The sequence below is a fragment of the Microtus oregoni genome, unplaced genomic scaffold (genome assembly GCF_018167655.1).
Source record: "Microtus oregoni isolate MIOR12 unplaced genomic scaffold, Mior012 000028F_ref0000031, whole genome shotgun sequence".
NCBI lineage: Eukaryota > Metazoa > Chordata > Mammalia > Rodentia > Cricetidae > Microtus > Microtus oregoni.
The window spans coordinates 2,606,068-2,626,474 of record NW_024543087.1 but is presented as its reverse complement, the minus strand read 5'-3'; the positions used below and the strand labels follow the sequence as shown (position 1 = coordinate 2,626,474).

The following is a 20,407-nucleotide window of genomic DNA, read 5'->3' as shown; positions in this document are numbered from 1 at the left end:
CAGTGACTCCTCAGTTCCTGGTTCCCAGTACCTCAGCTTCTTGCTGTTTTACCATCGGCTTCACTGATACTTCAGTTTTATTTTATGAGACAGAGTTTGACGTACCCCAAGATGCCCTTGAACTCACCAAGCTGACCTTGAACTCAGTATGTGTCGGAGGGTGACTCTGAACTTGAACCTCCTGCATCCATTTTCTGTGTGCTGGGACTACAGATGCGTGACGCTGGAGCTCAAACGCAGGGTTTCCTGCCTGCTAGACAAGAGTTCTATTCACTGGGCCACATCCCCAGTCCCAGCTTTCCTGATTCCGAGGCCAGGTGCAAGACAATGAACCCCCGAAGTGGCTCCCCTGGTTCTCAGACTCCATCACCGCAAGAGTGCATTCTCCTGATAAATCCTCATATAGACAGAAACAGCCTTAATAGTTCTGCCTTTGCGGGGAAGCCTAATGCAGGTACAAACTCAGCAAGCGGCTGGATAGACAGGTTGCAGTTGCGTGGAGAGAGCCGCGCTGAGTGAAGACTTCTAAAAGGCATTTTTCTTGTGGGTGGAAATGGAAACTGGGCTTACTGTAACCCCAGACAAATTACAAAATGAACACAAGAAGGCTTGTGGTAGTCTAAGATAGCCTCTGGGCATTCCTGGTATTTGAGTCCTGCCATAATCCCTCCCACACTGAGTCAAAGCTGGTCTGTAACAAGTGTCAGCAAGCCTAGGTCATAGCAGTCTCGCAGGAAAACTGTTAGAGAAAGGAGGCCGGTGCCCTGTCCGCTGTGAGCTTTGTCTAGATGGAGAAATTTTGATGCTCAGCCTCTAAGATTCTGGATTTAGCCAGTGTAGTGGCTCACACCTATATTGTCTGTATTCGGGAGGCTGGCACAGAAGCATTGTCATGAGTTTGAGTCTAGCCATGGGGAAATAGTGAATTCTAGGCCAACTCGACCACAATCTGAGACCCTAGCTTTAAAAAAAATCCAACAGTGGGGTTGAAGAGTTGGCTCAGGAGTTTAGAGCACGTATTACCCCTGAGGAGGACCTGGACTTGACTCCCAGCTACCCACAGTAGCAAGCTTTCTTTTGGGCTACCAACCAGTTCCCAAATCATAACACAGACAATTTGTTTTCTTCATTTTGGTTTTTCAAGACGGGGTTTCTATGTGTAACAGTCCAGGCTGTCCTGGAACTCGCTTTGTAGACCAGGCTGGCCTCAAACCACAGAAATCAACCTGGTACAGAGACTTATTAGTTATGAATGCTCAGTCTTATCTAATGCTTGTCCCACTAGCTCTTATAACTGATTTCAACCTGTTTCTCTTCACCTACGTTTTGCCTCAGGGCTTTCATCCTGTTTTTCCTACTCTGTGTGGCCGGCCCCGGGTATCTTCCTCTCTTTCTCTTTCCTCTCCCTCTCTTGAGCCTAAATTCCCCCTCTTATTTATTCTCTCTGTCCACAGCCCCTCCTATCCCTCTACTGCCTAGCTATTGGCCTTTCAGCTTTTTATTAGACCAATCAGGTGCCTTAGGCAGGCAAGGTGAAACAGAAACACATCTTTACATAGTGAAACAAATACAGCAGAAACAAATGTTATAGATCTTTGCCTAGTTAAAGTAATATTCCACAATATTTCCCCCTTTTGTCTAAATAAAAAGAAAGATTTTAACTTTAACATAGTAAGACTATATACAATAGGAGTAATTATCAAGTAAGAATTACATTTACAATATCCAGTTCATTTTTATTTAGCAAATTCAGAGAAATCACTTTATTATCCAACCTATCTTGATTGAGTCCAAAGTTCTGTACCTAATTTACCTTCTATCATAACTAAAGAAAATTGTAACTATAACTATCTAGTCTTCAACTCCATCAAAGATCCCAGAAGGCTGTAACATTACCTGAGTAAACAGGAAGTGCAGAGCAAATATCTTCCCAAACTGTAGAAAGGTCAGAAACATCTCATTGCCTGGACAGTCACCCAAGCTTCCCCTCCAATGCTGGGCCATCCGTCGTTGGCCTTCATGATGTGGGAGTTATTTCTTTCTAATCTGTCGCTTTCATTGGTTAATTAATAAAGAAACTGCCTAGGCCCATTTGATAGGCCAACCCTTAGGTGGGTGGAGTAAACAGAACAGAATGCTGGGAGACAGAAGCTGAGTCAGTGAGTCGCCATGATTTTCCCACTCCAGACAGCCGCAGGTTAAGATCTTCCCTGGTAAGCCACCTCGTGGGCTATACAGAATATTAGAAATGGGTTAGATCAATATGTAAGAGCTAACCAATAAGAGGCTGGAACTAATGGGCCAAGCAGTGTTTAAAAGAATACAGTTTCCGTGTAATTATTTCGGGTAAAGCTAGCCAGGTGGCAGGACACAGCCCGCTGCTCCTATTACAACAGAGTGGCGTTACGCCTTCGCCTTCACCTTCAGGCCTAGATATTGGGCAGACTTTTCTATGAAGCAGGAATTTTGAAGGGCTGTCCCACTTTGTCTTGGCAAAGTTTAGCAGTCACTTCCCTTTGTGTCCTGCTTGTCCAGTCTGAACAACATACTGTCAGCAGGAAGACAAGGGCAGTTTCTTGCCCAAATGGCTAGCTTTGCCAAAATGAAAGTGAACTCCATATGGAGGTTCTTCAATATCCGTCATCCTTTTATGAAGTTGATTGGTGCTGCTGGGAGCAGACGTGTCTCACAGTCATGAGAAGCCTTAGGTTATTAAGCATCTTAAATGTCATGTTCTATGGGTTTCTAAAGCATTTGGAGCACATGTATCTATCTAAAATACATCTGTTTAACCTAGAAAACACACTAATATGACTGCAAGCTTAATTATTATAGATGACTAACTACTAACCTGCCTTTCTTAGTTATACATTTCATTTTTCAATGAGCTGCATGCATAAGCACAATACCCCATACAAGAGTAGAAACATACACACAATATAAAAAAATAAATTTGTATCAATATACCAAAATCCACACCAATGAAAAATATTTGAGGTTAATGGTTGTTTTTTTAACCTGTATATCTATATGCCCCCCCCAATGATGACAAACATCTATAAGCTACCAAATGACCAAAAACTACACACCCTGCCTCTTGGGAATGTGGGTATTGCATTCTCCAGACTGCTTCCTGCTGTCTGAGGGCAATGACGTTTGTAGCAAACCTTGAGAAAATTGAGATAATGGTCAAGTCCTAGGAAAACTAATAGTAACATTCATTGCAGTCTCAGAACTGTTCCCATAGTAGAGGGACCAGAATATCTGACACCTGTCTTATAGTCTTTCTTGGTTTATTTCTTCATGTCTATAGCCAAGATTTTCAGGAAGTTTCCCCCAATCAAATCTGATCTCTATTAAACCTCGAAGGAATCCACAACCTTTCATTTCCTGTGAAAACAAAAGCATAACCTCTCCCCTATCACCATACATTCTCTGACTTCCATTTTAAAGTTAAGACATTCCTAAAGTATCTAGGCTGGTTTACCTTAGCTGTCCCTTGTACAATCAAATGTCTCTCAGCGGCTGTCATTCACTCATGAACATTCAAAAGATCCAAAGTCAACACAACACCATGCGGGATCCACCTCCCTGTGTATTTTCCTTCTTTGTGGGCCTTTCCTCTTTATATTACTTTCATCTCTCTTTAAAGACTTTATATTACATCACTCTCTCCTTAAAGACTTTATATTACGTCACTCTCTCTTTAAGGACTTTATATTCACTCTCTTTAAAGACTTTATATTACTTCACTCTCTCTTTAAAGACTTTACTGTTTTAAACTATTTTTCCCATTACTGTTTATACTCACTTTTTCTTTCTTAAGCCAATGTACATTTTTAAACACACTGTATCCTTTTGCCTATCTGAATCTGACTTATTGCCTGTCTCTAGCCTTTCCTGACCTTGTGAGCCAAACCTTAAACTGCTAAGCAGCTTTGCATTGGCGGCTGGCTCCGTGCCCACTTGGGTCCAGGAAGCCAGGCTTTAGGCCTTGAGGGCCTGGCCAAGAGATTCCTTCTACTGAGAGCTGCATCTAACTGGGAGCTGCATTCAAATCCAAACCCACTCCCTACCACCCACCCCAATCCCGGAAGTTGGTTTTTTACTTAGCTTTTTGTCTCTACCTATCTACTCAAGTGCTTCCTGTACAGCAGAGCCTCTTAAAGGAGCCTTGACCATTTTCTTTTCTTTTTTTTTTTTCCAACTTTCTCAGGCCCTATGTGGAAATTCAGGCCCCACGTTGGAACACCAAATGTATCAAGCTTTCTTCTGGACCACCAACCAGTTCCTAAATCATGGTGTGTGTACACATATCCAGACAGGCACGTGGTGCACCTGCACATATGCAGGCAAAGCATTCATACATAGAAAATAAATCTTTAAAAAACGAGTTGTTTGGTTGTTTTATTTATTTATTTATTCATTTTGCTTTTCAAGACAGGGTTTCTCTGTAACGTTGGAGACTGTCCTGGAACTCACTCTGTAGACCAGGCTGGCCTCGAACTCATGGGATCCACCTGTTTCTGCCTTCCAAGTGCTGGGATTAAAGGCATGCACCACCACCACCTGGCTTTTAAAAAAATAAAAGTAGAAAGGGCATGGTGGTGGGTGCCTTTAATTCCAGCACTTGGGATGTGGAGGCAGGCATATCTGTGAGTTCAAGGCCAGCCTGGTCTACAGAGTGAGTTAAAGGACAACCAGGGCTCTGTTAGACAGAGAAACCTTGTTTTGAAAAACAAAAACAAATACCAAAGGTAGAAAAATCCAAGCTGGAGTGTGGCTCGTGGGAGAGCGTCTGCCTGGAATGCATGCCTGAAGTCTTGGGCTCTACCCCTAGTGCCACGTAAACTCCCGCAGAGCCAGCCCTCTAGGGAATCAAGCTCACAGTCTTCCCTGGTAAGATTGAAGCCGACCTGGGCTACCTGAGACACTGTCTTAACAAAAATCAAATAAACAAAATAAGATCTTTTCAAATGTGGATGGAGCCTTGGGATATTAGAATTTGAGACGCGAGTGATCTGGAGAGTGTTCCTTCCGTCTGATGCACCTGGTGAGTCTCAGGCACTACCGGAGAATGGATGGGGAAGTGGGGAAGATGAGCTACCCATAATCCCAGCCCTCATCTCCCGTCAATGACCACTCATGGCCACTTCATCTTCAAAGGCTTTCCATTCCCAGCCTCTTTGGCTTTTCCACCCCCACAATCTCTGCATCTCCACAGACAGCTTCCATGACTAGTTAGTTATAACTTTAGACATTTGATATCTGTCTTCTCCTCCAGAACTTCTGCCTCCCTCTCGAACTGTTCTGGGGAAATCTCTAGTCCAGTGTCCCTCTCCTTTGTTCTGTTCATTAATCACCTTTAACTTCCTTCCACATAAGTTGGGAGTCCCGGGGCGATCACACGTATCACACTCTCTCTGACGCACTGACAGCCGTGCAAGGGCATCCTTCTGACCCACCTACCATCAATCTCCTGGACCGTAAGTTCTGCTGCACGGAGCTGTGCTCCACACATTGCCAACCTCAGCCAGGTCCTTGATGCCACCCAGCAGATGCCGAGTTCAGAGCTGAGTCCTATCACCTCTGTAATCTGACCATCTTCACACACATGTTCTCAATGGCTGGACCAGTGTCCTCTCCTGCGCCTGCCCCTCCTCAACACTATCTCCTGCTAAAGTCATTCCTCCACTGTCTTCACAGAACGGTTGAGGGAAGAGTGGCGTTAAGCAAGGTCTCCATCCTGCTATTCATGGCTCTACTTTTGCCCATGCTGTCTTCTACAGGATCTCTGGGAGATTCCTAAGGGGAGAGAACCTGATGAGGGAACTTGAGAAGCAAGGAGACCAGAGTCCTGACTCCACTCAGGCAGGTCACCCCAACTTCTCTCATTGAATCCCCATGCTGGGAAATGTGGTGGAAGCTGATGCTTTACAAGCCTGAAGGGGGTTGGGAGTGGGCGGGAGGGATGGGGAGGACCTGTTATAGGGCAGAGAAACGAAGCTCTTCGAAGTCCCTCGATATCTTCACACTAAATGAAGTTTAGAGCCACATTGCCCAGGCTCAGAGTCTGACGGTCATTTGACCAGGAGGATTCGATAAAATGCATCTATTTTTTGATCTGTAAAATGGAGAAAATACTAGTATCTTTTAGGGTTGCAACAAGCAATTAGTACAGTTCATGGGTATCTGCCACGTGTGTGTGGGTGCCCAGGCAGGCCACAAGAGAGCGTTAGATTTCGTAGAGCCGAAGTTACAGAGGTGCTTGGAATCTTGTCCTCTGTAAGAGCAGATAAGTTTCTTAACACTGGCCCCTAATACGCAATCTCTTCTTGTCCAGAGAGAATCTAGGCTCATTCAAGTATTTTCCAAATACTTGAAAATTAATGTCAGACTTTCTGGTTTGATCTGAACTGTGTTTCTTTCTGAGTTTCTTCAGAAAGGTCCTTGGAGGCAGGCTGCTGGAGAGGCGGGTCAGTCCGTGGCTATCAATCACCAGCTAAGTCCCGCCCTCAGAGTAGCGTCACAGTTTGTGTGTCCAATCATGAGCAAAGCCCCGCCCCACATCGAATTATTATTTTTCTTGCCCCGCCTTCCTGGGGCGGGGACGGACCCCGCAGCGTCAGTTTCGCGTCAGTAGCACGCTCGTCAGCAGCTCGCGACGGTGCTGCTCCCTTCTCGGGATTCCGAGCTTACTCGCAGCATGTCGGTCATCTTCGCCCCTGACTGGCTCCGCGGCAAGGCTAAGGTCAACCAGGAGACCATCCAGCGGGTGAGCGTCCCCGAGGAGGGGTCCTGGTGCTGGCGTTTCCTGCAGGGGCCGGACCGCGGTGGGGACAGCCTGGATGCGGGGTAGGGATGGGAGCTGGGTCAGATCGGCGCCTGCTCGGGGGCCCCCACCTGATGGCACCCTACACTTCGCCCGCCTTTCAGCTCCTGGAGGAGAATGACCAGCTGATCCGCTGTATCGTGGAGTATCAGAACAAGGGCCGAGCGAACGAGTGCGTCCAGTAAGTGCACAGGGGACGTGCGGCAGTCTGGGTGATGGATCGCCTGTGAGAAAAGGGAGGTGCGGAAGAGGTTACTTCGCCTCGGTGACGCTGCATGCCTACTGTCGTAGTTCCTGTTAGGCTGCAGCGTGAGGATGGCCACAAGAGTAAGGCGAGCTAAGACTACATAGCCAGACTCTGTGTCCCCTGCCATCTTTAGGTTATTTATTATTTACTCGCTACTCAAGACCACAGAGATAGTTTATGGTAGAACCTGGATTTATTCAGGCTTTCACATAAGCCCTGCCGACTGATGACAGGGAAGCATCCGAAAGCTAGGCTCAGATAAGTACCGTGGTCTCTTGATTCGTGGATTTCATGTCCATTCCCAATAATAAGTCAGAGCATTTGATTAACTAGAAGTCAGTCTGTGAGAGATACACATGGACAACAAAGGGATTTCCAAATTAAACTAAAGGTTAATCCAATCCGGGCGGTGGTGGCGCACACCTTTAATCCCAGCGCCCAGGAGGCAGAGGCAGACGGATCTCTGTGAGTTCGAGGCCAGCCTGGTCTACAATAGCTAGTTCCAGGACAGGTTCCAAAGCTACAGAGAAACCCTGTCTTGAAAAAACAAAACAAAACAAAAGTTATTCAAGATAGAATTAATGTGCTTTCTATGGTGTATCAGAATGGGACCCTTTTCTAAATTTGGTCCAAGAATTAGCCACCTGCAACCCTCTCTAAATACCTCAGTGGGACAGCAGAATTTCCATTTTGAGGTATTTATGTTTGACTCCAACATTTGGTGGTTTGCTGTTTTACAGTTTTACACGTTCTCATGTTTAGAAAATGCCTGCCAGCCGCACATTTTTCTTTCCTACATTGACTCTTGTGCAGTGGTAGGAAAGCCCTACAAATCTCCTATCCTGCTTTTTCACATTGTGGAGGTTGCACTTCCCAAGTCTGATAATTCTTCCTGAATGGCAAGCAGTTGAGAATTGCTGCAGTCATATGCTCCCCTTGATCATGGAAGGGGCTCCTCTCTCCCTCTCTCTCTCTCTCTCTCTCTCTCTCTCTCCAAGGTTTCTCTATGAGGTTGCTCTATAGGACAGGCTGACATTGAACTCAGATTCACCTGCCTCTGCCTCCCAAGTGTTGGGTGTACAACAGACTTGGAATTGTTGTTTGCTGTACTGGGGAATAAGAAGCACAAAAGATTCCAAATCTCTTGTGGAGCTGACATTCTAGAGTCTTGAGTCCAAAGGAAGGGATGGAAAGTTGGCTCAGAGGTTAAGCGCACTTGTTGCTCTTGCAGAGGACCCAGGTTCAATTCCCAGTAGTAGTGGCTCACAACCATCTGTAACTATAGTCAGGGGATTTGATGCCCTGGGCACCAGGCATGTACGTGGTACCCATACATACATGCAGGCAGGCAAAACACACATAGAATCCAGAGGGAAGACATGTAATCATAAGTGCTTTGATGGGATAAAGCAGGGGTCTGATAGAGCATCTTGCCTGTCTGCACAGGAGATTCAGAGTTCAATTTCCAGCAGCACAAAAATCAAACAGGGTAAGTGGGGAGGGGGGTGCAGAGTGTCTCTAATAAGGTAGCATTGGGTGAAAACCTGAGCCCCAGAGGTAAGTAAGGGAGGGTAAAGGTACTGAATAACCACAGGGCATGTCTAGGAGACCCTGGGCTCAGAAGTTAGCAAAGGGAAGGCCATAGGAAATGAGCACACAGAAGTAACTGGAGAGACCCATCACCTAAGACCTCGTAGGAAGGAGATGGCATCTTTAGGGGGGTTTAGAACAGTTATGGAATTGTGCTGTCATCCCTCCAACTCTGGGGAATACAGCAGGGTTTCAGCCGGGCGGTGGTAGTGCACACCTTTAATCCCAGCACTCGGGAGGCAGAGGCAGTGTGGTCTACAGAGCGAGTTCCAGGACAGGTAGGCCATGGGCTGAGGAAACTGCTATTGTAGTCCCAACAAAGAAGTCATGGTTAGTTGAAGTAGAGGGCATCTGTGTGAGTGAAAGGAGAATGGATGAGAGTCTAAGGAAAATAAGAAGTCTGCTGAAGTGAGGTGTTGTTGGGGAATATTAAGGTGTGTTACTTTTGTTTATGTTGCATTTGTTTAACTCTATGAAGCTGTGGTGTTACTTGTCTAAAACTCCTGATGGTCTAATAAAGAGCTGAACGGTCAATAGCGAGGCAGGAGAGAGGATAGGTGGGCTGGCAGGCAGAGAAGATAAATATAGAAGGAGAAATCTTAGAGGAAAGGAAGAAGGAGCAAGATAAAACAAGAAGAGGAGGACGTCAGGGGCCAGCCACCCAGCTAGCTGCACAGCCAGACAGGGAGTAAGAAGGAAAGAAAAGATGTACAGGAATAGAGAAAGATAAAAACCCCAAGGCCAATGATAGGTGGGATAATTAGTTAAGAAAAGCTGGCAAGAAACAAGTCAAGCTAAGGCTGGGCATTTGTAACTAAGAATAAGCCTCCATGTATGATTATTTGGAAGCTGGGTGGTAGGCACCCCCCAAGAGAGCCCAAAATAGTAAAGAATAAAAAACAACCAATAACAAGGTGTGTTGATGCACTTGGGAAGGCAGAGGCAGGTAGGTCAAAAGCAAAATAAATAAATAATAAAAAGAGGGTTTATGACCTGTGTCATTCAGGGGAATACCATTCCAGCACAGTGAGCCAGTTCTCTTCTAGCTGGTATGGTGAGTAAACACGAGCCTCTAATCCTTGTCTTTCACTCACAGGTACCAGCACGTGTTGCACAGAAATCTCATTTACCTAGCTACCATCGCAGATGCCAACACAAGCAGCCTCACGAAGGCAGTGGAGTAACTCCAGGAGGCTGTTGCCAGGACTGACTAAAGGGGACACATCTTCTGTGAAATAGAGACGCGGGCAAAAAGGCTGTGATTCGTTTGGACTCTGAAGAAAGCTGCTACTAACCCTCTATATCTTAGTGTACATATTTTAGTAATAAAACAGATCCCACAGTAAAACGGAATGGAGGCAATGTGGCAACAGTGCCCTTGTCACGGTCAACAAAATCAATAGTGCTTCTTAATTCTCTGGTATCCAATGATAACCAGTCTTTCTCTGTCCCACCAGCCAGCTCTCAGACAACGACACAGAGACTTGTTAGTTATGAAACCTTGGTCTTGCTAGCTCTGTTAACTTAAATTAATACATTTCTATTAATCCTCGCTCTGTCACACGCTTCCCACCCTGCTTCCATGTCCCCTGGCATCTCATCTGCACTTCATCCCACTTCCTCCTCTCCTCCGGAAAGTCCTGCCTCTTCCTCCTGCCCAGCTATTAACTGTGAGGCTCTTTAATTTTTTTTTAAATATTTATTTATTTATTTATTATGTAGACAATATTCTGTCTGTGTATATGCCTGAAGGCCAGAAGAGGGCGCCAGACCTCTTTACAGATGGTTGTGAGCCACCATGTGGTTACTGGGAATTGAACTCAGGACCTTTGGAAGAGCAGGCAATGCTCTTAACCACTGTGCCATCTCTCCAGCCCCCTGTTCAGCTCTTTATTACGCCAATCACAGCAATATACCTTCACGCAGTATACAAGTATCCCACAACAGTGACGTTCACTTCTCTTTGTGATATATCCCACATCAGCTGAGGCTGTCTTACAGCCCTGTTTTCACACTATTTCAAATCTACACTATAAAAAATGCCCAAGTTTCTTTTCAGGGAGAGAGGTTGAAGCAAAAATCCCTGCTTAAGGCTGAATTACACATCAAAGAGAATCAAGCAAAGGGTGCATTCAGAGCTGAGAAGCAAATAATAGTAATAATAATAATTTAATAGCCAGCACTAGGCACATCTGGGAGATAGAGGCAGGAGGTCGAGGTCAACCTAGGCCACATGAGATCCTGAAAAAGGGAAAATGTATTTGTTAGCATATAAAAAATAGGTTTAACAATGACTTTTTTGTTGTTGTTTGGTTTTTAAGACAGGGTTTCTCTCTATTGTCTGCTGTCCTGGAACTCTCTGTAGACCAGGCTGGCTTCGAACTCACAGAGCAATCGCATTTTCATAGTTACACATAATGTATTTTGATCCTATTCACTTCTATTACTCTTGTTTGACCCCTTCCTATTTGAAAGCTTGATCTATAACATAGATGTAATTGAAAGGTATTTTGCGTTTGTGCTGTGGAACAGTCGGCCATGAAGGTCAGATGCCAAATGTATCAGTCTGCTCTCTGTTGAAGTGATAGAACACCGTGACAAAAGCAGCTTTTGGAGGAAAGAGTTTATTTCCTTAAACGTCCCAGTCCACCACGAAGAGAAGTGAGGGCAGGAACTGAAACAGAGGCTGTGGAAGACAAGTTTACTGGCTTCCTCTCTTGTTGGAAAGACTGAAATCTGTTAGTTGCTCAGCCCCAGAGGTTGGCTATCTCATCAGTCCCAATCATACACTGGAGGCCTGGAAGATTCCTGGAGCTGCTGCTCTTAGAATCCCAAATAAGTTGGTTTAATATCAACCAGCAAAGGGCAGATGAACTCGCCAGAGACAGTGAAAGCAAGCAAAAGTCAAAGTTTCCTTCTGGGTCTTTTTATCTGGAAAAAGAAAAGTATGACTCAGATTTGGGATGAATCTTCTTTTGAATAATCCAATCAAAAATCCCTTAACAGAGTGTCCAGCGGTTTGGATTTTGGTTGGTTCCAGTTGCAAGCAAGTTGATAACCAAAGCAGACCATTATAGGATGATTCTACAGACAGGAGGTACTAGCAGTCACTAGACTGATAATGTAGAGGTGTCCAGAGTAGGGGTTAAGGGAGGAGGGAGACGGGAATATGGCTGCACCACTGAACTGTACTTAAAAATGGTAACAATAATATAACACAGGCTTTTACAATTGTATAAAACAATTTTGTAAGAATGGCGGTGTGTCACTTATAATCATATGTCGTCATAAAGCCAAGTACTTAAGGTTGAAAAGCTTTCAAAAGGGGCTGGAGAGATGGCTCAGTGGTTAAGAGCATTGCCTGTTCTTCCAAAGGTCATGAGTTCAATTCCCAGCAACCACATGGTGGCTCACAACCATCTGTAACGAGATCTGCTGCCCTCTTCTGGTCTGCAGACACACAGAGATAGAATATTGTATACATAATAAATAAATAAATAAATAAATATTAAAAAAAAAAGAAAAGAAAAGCTTTCAAAAAATGGCCATGGAACACAGGCCTCCAAGATTTGAGTCCCACTGTACCCGACACATGAAGACTATTTATTTATTATGTAATATTTTTATTGATTATTTGGAAATTTCATATAATGTACTCTGAGCATATTCACATCTAGCCCTCCCAGGTCTATCCCTAAACCTTGTGATTGTCCCCAAAACAGAAGAAAAAAAAGGTTCAATTTTGTGTTGCTCATATACTCACTAGAGCATGGTCAAAATCCCAGCGGCCAGCCCCTTAAAGAAGATTGTCCCTCCCCACCTCCACCAGAAGCCATCAGCTCTGAAGAGCTACACTTCGGCATCTTTACCACCATTTTTAATGGTTCTCCGAAGACTGAATTTAAACATAAAAGGAGAAACTTAAATTCCTAGATGACAACAGGAGAAAGTTTTTATGAATTTGAAGTCAATATATCCATTTTCCTTCTCCCCATTTCTCTGTCCTCCCTCCTCCTTCTCTTCTCCCTTCCATGTTGTAAATGGAACCCAGTCCACCACACACTCTAAGCAAGTCCTCTACCATTGAGCTATATCCCCAGCCTCCAGGAACTCCTGCATGCAGAAGCACAAACTGAAACAAAACCCAGGATCAACTGAGCACTATAATAAACTCTGGCAGAGGCATCCTTCAGGGTCTAGCCCTGATAAAGCAGTCCTTAGCCCTTGCCAAGAAAGCCAAAACTATGGCAGAAAACCACACCCATCAAAATGGAGAGTCCAACCTCAGAATACCTACAAAACAACTCCCACACCTAATGCTCAGGGAATGTTGCCCAAGAGAGGACAGATTAAGAGACAGAGAATCGGGGAGTTTGTTGTGTGATTGTCTCCTAGTAATGTCAGAAGCTACATCCATAGATCTCACCAACAAGACTGCTTAGACAGCTGAACAGGGCCAACAGCAGAATGCCAAACTGGACAGGAGACAGCCTATGAGTCCTCAGCCCCACACAAAGAGCTACAGACAACCAAGGAATGCTGCATGGGAGAAATTGGCTTCCTCGGGGAAGAGTACACTAAACCAAGTGGTCATCCAATGTCAAATGGTCAGCCCTGAAAACATACATGCAAGTAACATACGGACTGAGCAGGCTGTATGTAAGGATATATATATGTACGTTCATATACATACATATATTTAGCAGCAATTAATGAAAAAAGAAGCCATGGATTTGGTGAGAGCAAAGGCTATATGGAAGAGCTTGGAGGGAGGAAAGAGAAGTCGAATGCGGTATAAATTGTAGTCCCCTAAATAAAAGAAATAATTTTTTAAACTATCAAAAATATTATAAAACTCCTATGAATAACTTCCAGCTCTAGGAAATAACATTTTTGTTTTTGTTGATAAAAGAATTAAGAAAAAATTCTTTGGCAGGAGACAGTCGAAAGCAATGAAATGCCAAGGCCAAGATTGTGAGAAAGTATTCGCCATCATAACCAGCAAGAATTACACATATCTATCTTCCTAACAAAGCATTTGTACCCTGAGCTCTTCACATCTCATAGACAAGGAGTTAGATTTAAAAGGTTTGTGACAAGGATTCCAAAATCCTGGAAGTGACACTTGACAGAAGAGGCAGAATGGCCAGTAAGGACAGAAACAGAGCTGTTCCTCTGAGGTTGGAGCGAAGGTGGGGACGAACCTTCCAAAACAGGGTAAGGTTTGTTTGTATATTTTTTATTTCACATTTTTATGTGTGTACCTGGGAATCAATCTCCTGGAACTGTTACAGAATTTGTGAGCCCCCTGATGTGGGTGTTGGGAGCTGAACCCAGGTCTTCTACAAGAACAGAAAGCACTCTTTTCTATTTTTATATACTTATTTATCTTTTTTGATTTACTTATCGCTACATAGCCCTGGCTGTCTTGGAACTCACAGAGACCCGCTTGCCTCGGCCTCCCGACTGTGGGATTAAAGGCGTGCGCCACCACCGCCCAGCACTCGAGAGTCTTTTAACTCGAGACACAGCGTAAGGACATTTATTGGAACCCGTTTTATTTATCCACGGAGGGAGAAAACTAGCCAAGTGCCACGTCGGTTCCGGACACGTCCACTTCACTACCGCCTTCATTCTCCGGCCCGACGACCTGAACTCTCGCGATGCCGGGCGAGCCGCGGTTGACAGCTGGCACACGTCTGAGGGCTTGGGATTGGACCGCTGGCTCGGAGGGGCGGGGCGCGGAGGGACTCTCGCGAGCTTTACCTCCAGTCTCGCGAGCCTTGGCGTGGCACTGGGTGGCTGGCCCCGGCCCTGAGGAGGTGGCGTTCCGTTGGTGACGTTGGGCTCCGGCGGCGCCGGCAGGGCGTTCTCCTTCGCTGACCCGGAGCTGTGCGGCCAGGTGAGGAGTTCAACGGGAGTGCGGGAGGCCGCGGCCGGGGCCGGGGCGGGCGGGAGGGCGGGAGGTCTCCCGGCGGCCGCGCCCCTGTCGGGCGGGCCCGACTCCGCCCCGCTCACAGCCCTCAGCGTCCTCCTCCCTGTCCGCAGCTCCCGCCGCCGCCGCCGAGCTCGCGATGGGCGCCCAGGACCGGCCGCAGTGCCACTTCGACATCGAGATCAACCGAGAACCGGGTGAGCTGGGGCCGGCCGCGGGTGGCGGAGTGCGCTGCGGGGCCGGCCGGGAGGGGGAGCAGCGGGGAGGAGCGGACGGGCGGCCTCCCGCAGCCCCGGCGGTGCGTGTCCCTCGGAGTCCAGCCTGGCTGGTCAGCGCTGCGAAGTTGCCGTGATCACGAGCCGGGCACCCGCCTCGCAGTTTCCCTTGAGAGTCTTCGCCCAGGATTTCGTGACTTAGGGGACAGAACGGCTCGTGTGTGTCCTGTAGTCCCTGAATTGCATCGTGGATACGCTGCAGCTGTGTGTTTTTGTCATAGGAATTCTATAGTGTTCAGCCATTCATTAATGCACATGCATGCACATAGACACGCACAGATTTACACATACATGCGTGCACGTGTACACACACGCACAAATAAGACATACATGTGTACAGCATATACATACATACATACATATAAACACACACACCCCCTCCCCGATATCTTGTTTCAGGCACAGCGATCTTTTGTTTTTCGAGACAGGGTTTTTCTGTATAGCCCTGCCTGTCCTGGAACTCACGCTGTAGATCAGACTGGCCTCGAACTCAGATCCACCTCCTGCTGCCTCCGGAGCAATAGGGTTTCAAACGTGTGCCACCACGCCCGGCTATGCTAAAGAGTTCTAAACTGCAGAAATTTTAACTGGAAGTGTGTTGTGTGTGCCACATTTTATATTGTGGATTTCTTAGAAGAGCTCGTCCTGGGCTTGCCCTTCGGTACAGCAGTGAGAACAGAGCTCCCGTTCTTACGTTTGCATCCTGTTGGAAGAAGACACAGAGGGTAAAACACGGTCCGCCTAGTGGTGCTGTTCAGTAAGGTGGTGAGAAAATGGCTTTTCAGGATGGGAAGCTGAGCCTTGTGGCTGTATTTGAGAACTGCTTCGCAGTGGACAGCAGTTTGCATAGGTTCAGAGACAGTACTTGTGTTTTTAAGGGAAAGTAAAATCCAGTGTGGCTGGAATAGAGGGAAGAGAATAAGGAGACCCCTGACTCCATGACTGAGGAAGACGATGCAGGGTTCTGAATAAAGAAATGAAGTGATCCTAAAGGTTTTGTTTCTCCCGTTTGACATTCCAACCTTACTGTTTTTGCAATTCATTCAGCATTTACCAGACTTACTGTGAAGACTTTTTCCACAGATCTTTGCATACCCAATGTGTGAGCATACTCAGAAAACAATAATTAGTTACTTAGGAATATACTTGGAAGTATTTTCCTAGAATGATCAGTTTTTTTTTTTTTTTTGGTGTGTGTGTGCAGTTCTGGCTACCCTGGAATTCACTCTCTAGTCCAGGTTGATCTCAACTTCACAGAGATCCGCTTGCCTCTGCTGGGATTAAAGGCATGCACCACCAGTGCCCAGCTTGTTTTTAACTCTAAAAACAAGTAAAACCTGTGTTATCTGGATCCTGGGTTAACTACTGACCAAGGATGAAGAATTAAGAATCAGACAGGAATATGGTTGAGTGGGAGAGTGCTCGCCTATCATGTGTAAGGCTCCAAGTTCACTTCTATGAATCACCGATACAGTACCTGATTTACTTTGATAACCAGAGGTGATACGGAAATCAAGATATACAACATAGTATTTTCAATTACCACCAGTACAAATGCAAAACAGATTAGTTTTTGAATTATAAAACTTCAAATTTACAGATTTAACAGAGGAAAACCTTTACATTGAATAATAGGTTTTCTGTATGAATTCAGTAAGTAATTCTTTTTGGAATTAATTTTGTAACTGTTCTTTTGTTACTAAGGTTCTTAGTGAAGATTTTAATTTCTGTGATAGGTATAGGAGTATTCATTCACGTCTGTTACTCATTGACGTAGTATTGGTGGTTTGTAGCTTTTAAGAAACTAATGCATTGCCGGGCGGTGGTGGCGCACGCCTTTAATCCCAGCACTCGGGAGGCAGAGGCAGGCGGATCTCTGTGAGTTCGAGACCAGCCTGGTCTACAAGAGCTAGTTCCAGGACAGGCTCCAAAACCACAGAGAAACCCTGTCTCGAAAAACCAAAAAAAAAAAAAAAAAAAAAAAAAAAAAGAAACTAATGCATTTCTCTAATTTGTTTGATTTGTGTGCATAGGCACTATCTGCCATGATCTTAGTCATAGCTCCCCTTACTCCTGATTGAAAATGTGTTGTTTACTGCTCTACTGGCAGCGTGAACCTGGGAGAGTGGGGCCTAAAAATGAGGTGGGCTAAAGTCTCATGCAATAGCCAGCTCTATTCAGAGCATCAGACAGTTTATACTCTGAGGGTTAAGAAGAGTCACAGGAGTGAAGTGTGCAGTCACAAGAACAACCCACTCATGACAAAGACATGTTTTTTCCGTGGAGGCAGATAAACAAACAATAGCCAGTTGTAATCAGTAATCTAAAGTGCGCTCACTCTTGTCTGTCACACCTGGGAGGGTCCCGGGCGCACATTCCAAGAACAGTTCCTGTTTTTGAAGGAACTGAGGTCACAGGACTGTTATCTTTTTTCCTTAGAGTTTTCTCACAAGCACATTGACCTGCTGAGACCTCTCAGCAGCTCCTCTTTTAGTTTTCTTAAGAATCTGGCCTGGGAGTTTGTAAATTTAAGGCCCTCCTGAGCTACAAATTGAGTTTGAACCTTGAGACCAGCCTGAGCAACTTAACGGAGACTGTGTCTCAAAAAGCGTAAAGAGCGCACTGGCAGAGAGGCTAGACTTGAAGGCTAATGAACCAAGGTTTACTGGTTTTGGTCTTGTGTGTGTGTGTTTATAAAAACTTGAGGAATGAAGTTTACTTTTTTTTTTTTTTGATGAAGTTTACTTTTTATTCCTTGTTTTATCTTTTACTTTTTACTTTTGATACCTAGGGCATCAGGCATGTTGACCAGTGCTCTTCCACTGAACCACCTACTCAGTCCCTCCCTTCCCTCCTGCTCTGAGCCCTGTTTTTTTTCTTTTTGGTTTGTTTCATGACCAGAGCTTATGTTTGTCACTGAAAATAAACTACTGAAGCATATTACTTCCTTCCCATCAGAGACTGTAACTTCAGAATGCCTCCTGTTCCAAATTCTAAACTCTGGAAGTGTCAAATATTCCCTGTTTTCTATAAAATAATGCCATTCAATTAAGCTGTTTCTTGAAAGCTACAGTTTGTTTCACAAATGATCTTACTTCAGGTTAATATTTCGTTGTACAGTGGTCAGCTTTTATATAGGATTTGCTCTGTAGTAAACTAACTCAAATTATACTTCCCTCTCTCTCTTTGTGTGGTTTTTTTGAGACAGTTTCTCTGGCTGTCCTGGAACTCGAATTTTTATCAGGTTGGCCTCAGATTCACAAAGATTCCCCTCCTTTTGCCTCCTGAGTGCTGGGATTAAAGGTGTGCACTACCACTGCCTGGCCAAGTTATACCTCTTTATAGCTAAAAATTATGACAGGTTTTTTTTCTGATACTTTGTCCATGTTTCATTCAAAATGGAAGGCTAGACATCTATTTCAGTGGTAAAACATTTGCTTAATATGCACTCATGCATTAGGAGCCTGATTGGGTTAATGTGTTTATGCTAGCGCACGCGCGCGCGCGCGTGTGTGTGTGTCTACGTATGTATGGGTTTACATCTGGCATTTTACATGGGTTCCAGGAATTCAACTTTAGGTCGTCATACTTGTGATCCAGGTATTTTGTCTATTGAGTCATCTCCCCAGCCTGGCTTGTTTTTGTTTTTTGAGACAGGATTTCTCTTTGTAGCCCTAGTTGTTCTGGGATTCACTCCGTAGACCAGGCTAGCCTTGAACACAGAGATACTCCTGCCTCTGCCTTCCAAATGCTGGGATAAGGCATGTGCCTCTACCTTGGAACTGCTTTTTATGATAATACTAAAGCAGGATTTGCACTTTTAGGAAGCTCTCCCTTGACTGACCTGAGAACTAATGAAATGTGTGCTTGGACATTGTGTTAAAGCAATGTCTGAGTTTTGGTTTATATATACTAATTAACAAGTGTGACCCATAACCCATAAGCAACAGCTTAGGAATTTTAAACAGTTCAAAAGAATATGGAGACCAGAATTTGTGAACTGTTTTCCAAGGCACAGTGTGTTCCTTTTTATTGTTGTTTATTGCAGACAATATTGGTTCTTCTGAGTAACCTTTTCTCTCCTAGCTCCCAGGGAGTGGAACATGAGCATTGAGTGTTGAGGGTGGGTACAGTTTAGGTGATTGGCTCCAAACAGCTCAGAGAAGAAAGCTCCACAGACATCGTGGAAGAGCTTTCCTTCTAACTGTGCTGAGCAGAAGAGACTCTTAAGGAGGGATATGCCCATCACTGACTGGGTCAACTGTTAATTAAGAATACTGGGGGCTGGGAGTGTATGTAGCTTAACAGTGGAGTGCTTGCTGGGCATCTAGCAGGCCATGGGTTTGAGCTTTAGCCTCACAAGACCAAACAAATATTTTTTTAAACGATTTATTAGTTTTGTATTAAAGGGTCTAATGTACAAGAAGGCTCTGTTAAAAAAACACTTCAAATTGTACAGTATATGTGCTAGAACTCTTAACTGTGTATGGGATTGGTTGCCAAAAAACAAGGAAGAGACTTACTATTATTACGGTACTTCCCAATAGTTCTTATGTGAAATATTTGTATTAGCTTGCTCACTGTTCTTTTTCCCCTCATATATTTTGTTTCAGTTGGTCGAATTATGTTTCAGCTCTTCTCAGACATATGTCCAAAAACATGCAAAAACTTCCTATGCCTGTGCTCAGGTGAGTGAGGATTTAGCCTGTTTTCAGTAAGACTCCTGGCTACTTGGGCTGCTTTATGGAAGGGGAACTTTCATAAAAATATAATTGTCTGTGAAGTGAGTTTTATAGCCAAAATGTTATTATTACTTCATATGAAATGAAGGAAACATTTCTTGAGAGGACAGGAGGAAAAAGAAATCATCTTTAAAATGAAAAGATTCTATTTCATGTAATACAATCTTTATGTGTTAATTTGTCAAATAGTACATCTTCAAAATTATTTTGAAAAAATCTTATTCAAATTTCAATTCTTAATACATTTAGCACTTCAAATTATAAAACGTAACACTGCTTTTCATTATGCATCATTGCAATGCCCTAGCCAAGCAGAAAAAAACGAGAGATAATGTTAAACATTATAAATAGCAAACTTCATTTTTAAAACTTTGATTTGAACACAAAGAGACACAACATTTGAGCTAATTTATTTCATTCATCTCCATTCTTATGTCTTGTAGCACACAGAATTGTTTCTGGATCAGTTTAAAACATAGACTGATACTGCTTTGTGTTACTTATTTTGATTTGTACATTATGTATGTTTGCTGTATACATGGTGTCATCATGTGTGTCATCTCTCACGGTGTCAGCACATGGGAGGGATTTGACCACAGTTTAGCTTGTTGGTTATTCCTATGGAATGATGGGTTTGTAGCTAAACTTATTCTTTTTCCCCCCCAGGAGAGAAAGGCCTTGGGAAAACAACTGGGAAGAAGTTATGTTATAAAGGTTCTACATTCCACCGTGTGGTTAAAAACTTTATGATTCAGGGTGGGGACTTCAGTGAAGGTATAGCTAAAA

At 44.4% G+C, this 20,407-nt stretch overlaps 2 protein-coding genes across 8 annotated transcripts in view; both read left to right on the top strand.

The window, feature by feature from the left end:
• The first annotated feature begins 6,615 nt into the window (after positions 1 to 6,615).
• Ss18l2 (SS18 like 2) lies at positions 6,616 to 10,017 on the top strand. The gene is made up of 3 exons (XM_041677462.1): positions 6,616 to 6,775; positions 6,937 to 7,013; positions 9,766 to 10,017. The coding sequence occupies exons 1-3, from the start codon at positions 6,707 to 6,709 to the stop codon at positions 9,851 to 9,853; spliced, it is 234 nt and encodes a 77-aa protein (XP_041533396.1). The 5' UTR covers positions 6,616 to 6,706; the 3' UTR covers positions 9,854 to 10,017.
• A 4,404-nt stretch (positions 10,018 to 14,421) lies between these two features.
• Nktr (natural killer cell triggering receptor) overlaps positions 14,422 to 20,407 on the top strand; it is a 36,647-nt gene continuing 30,661 nt past the window's right edge. For 4 of the 7 annotated variants that reach the window (XR_005976500.1, XM_041676940.1, XM_041676938.1 and 1 more), the window contains exons 1-4: positions 14,422 to 14,571; positions 14,718 to 14,801; positions 19,493 to 19,567; positions 20,288 to 20,395. Coding sequence is in view for 5 of the 7 variants with exons in the window: in XM_041676940.1 (XP_041532874.1) it covers positions 14,744 to 14,801; positions 19,493 to 19,567; positions 20,288 to 20,395 (241 nt within the window). In the remaining 2 variants the exon portion in view is untranslated. The other 3 variants (XM_041676939.1, XM_041676943.1, XM_041676942.1) reach the window with 3 other exon arrangements.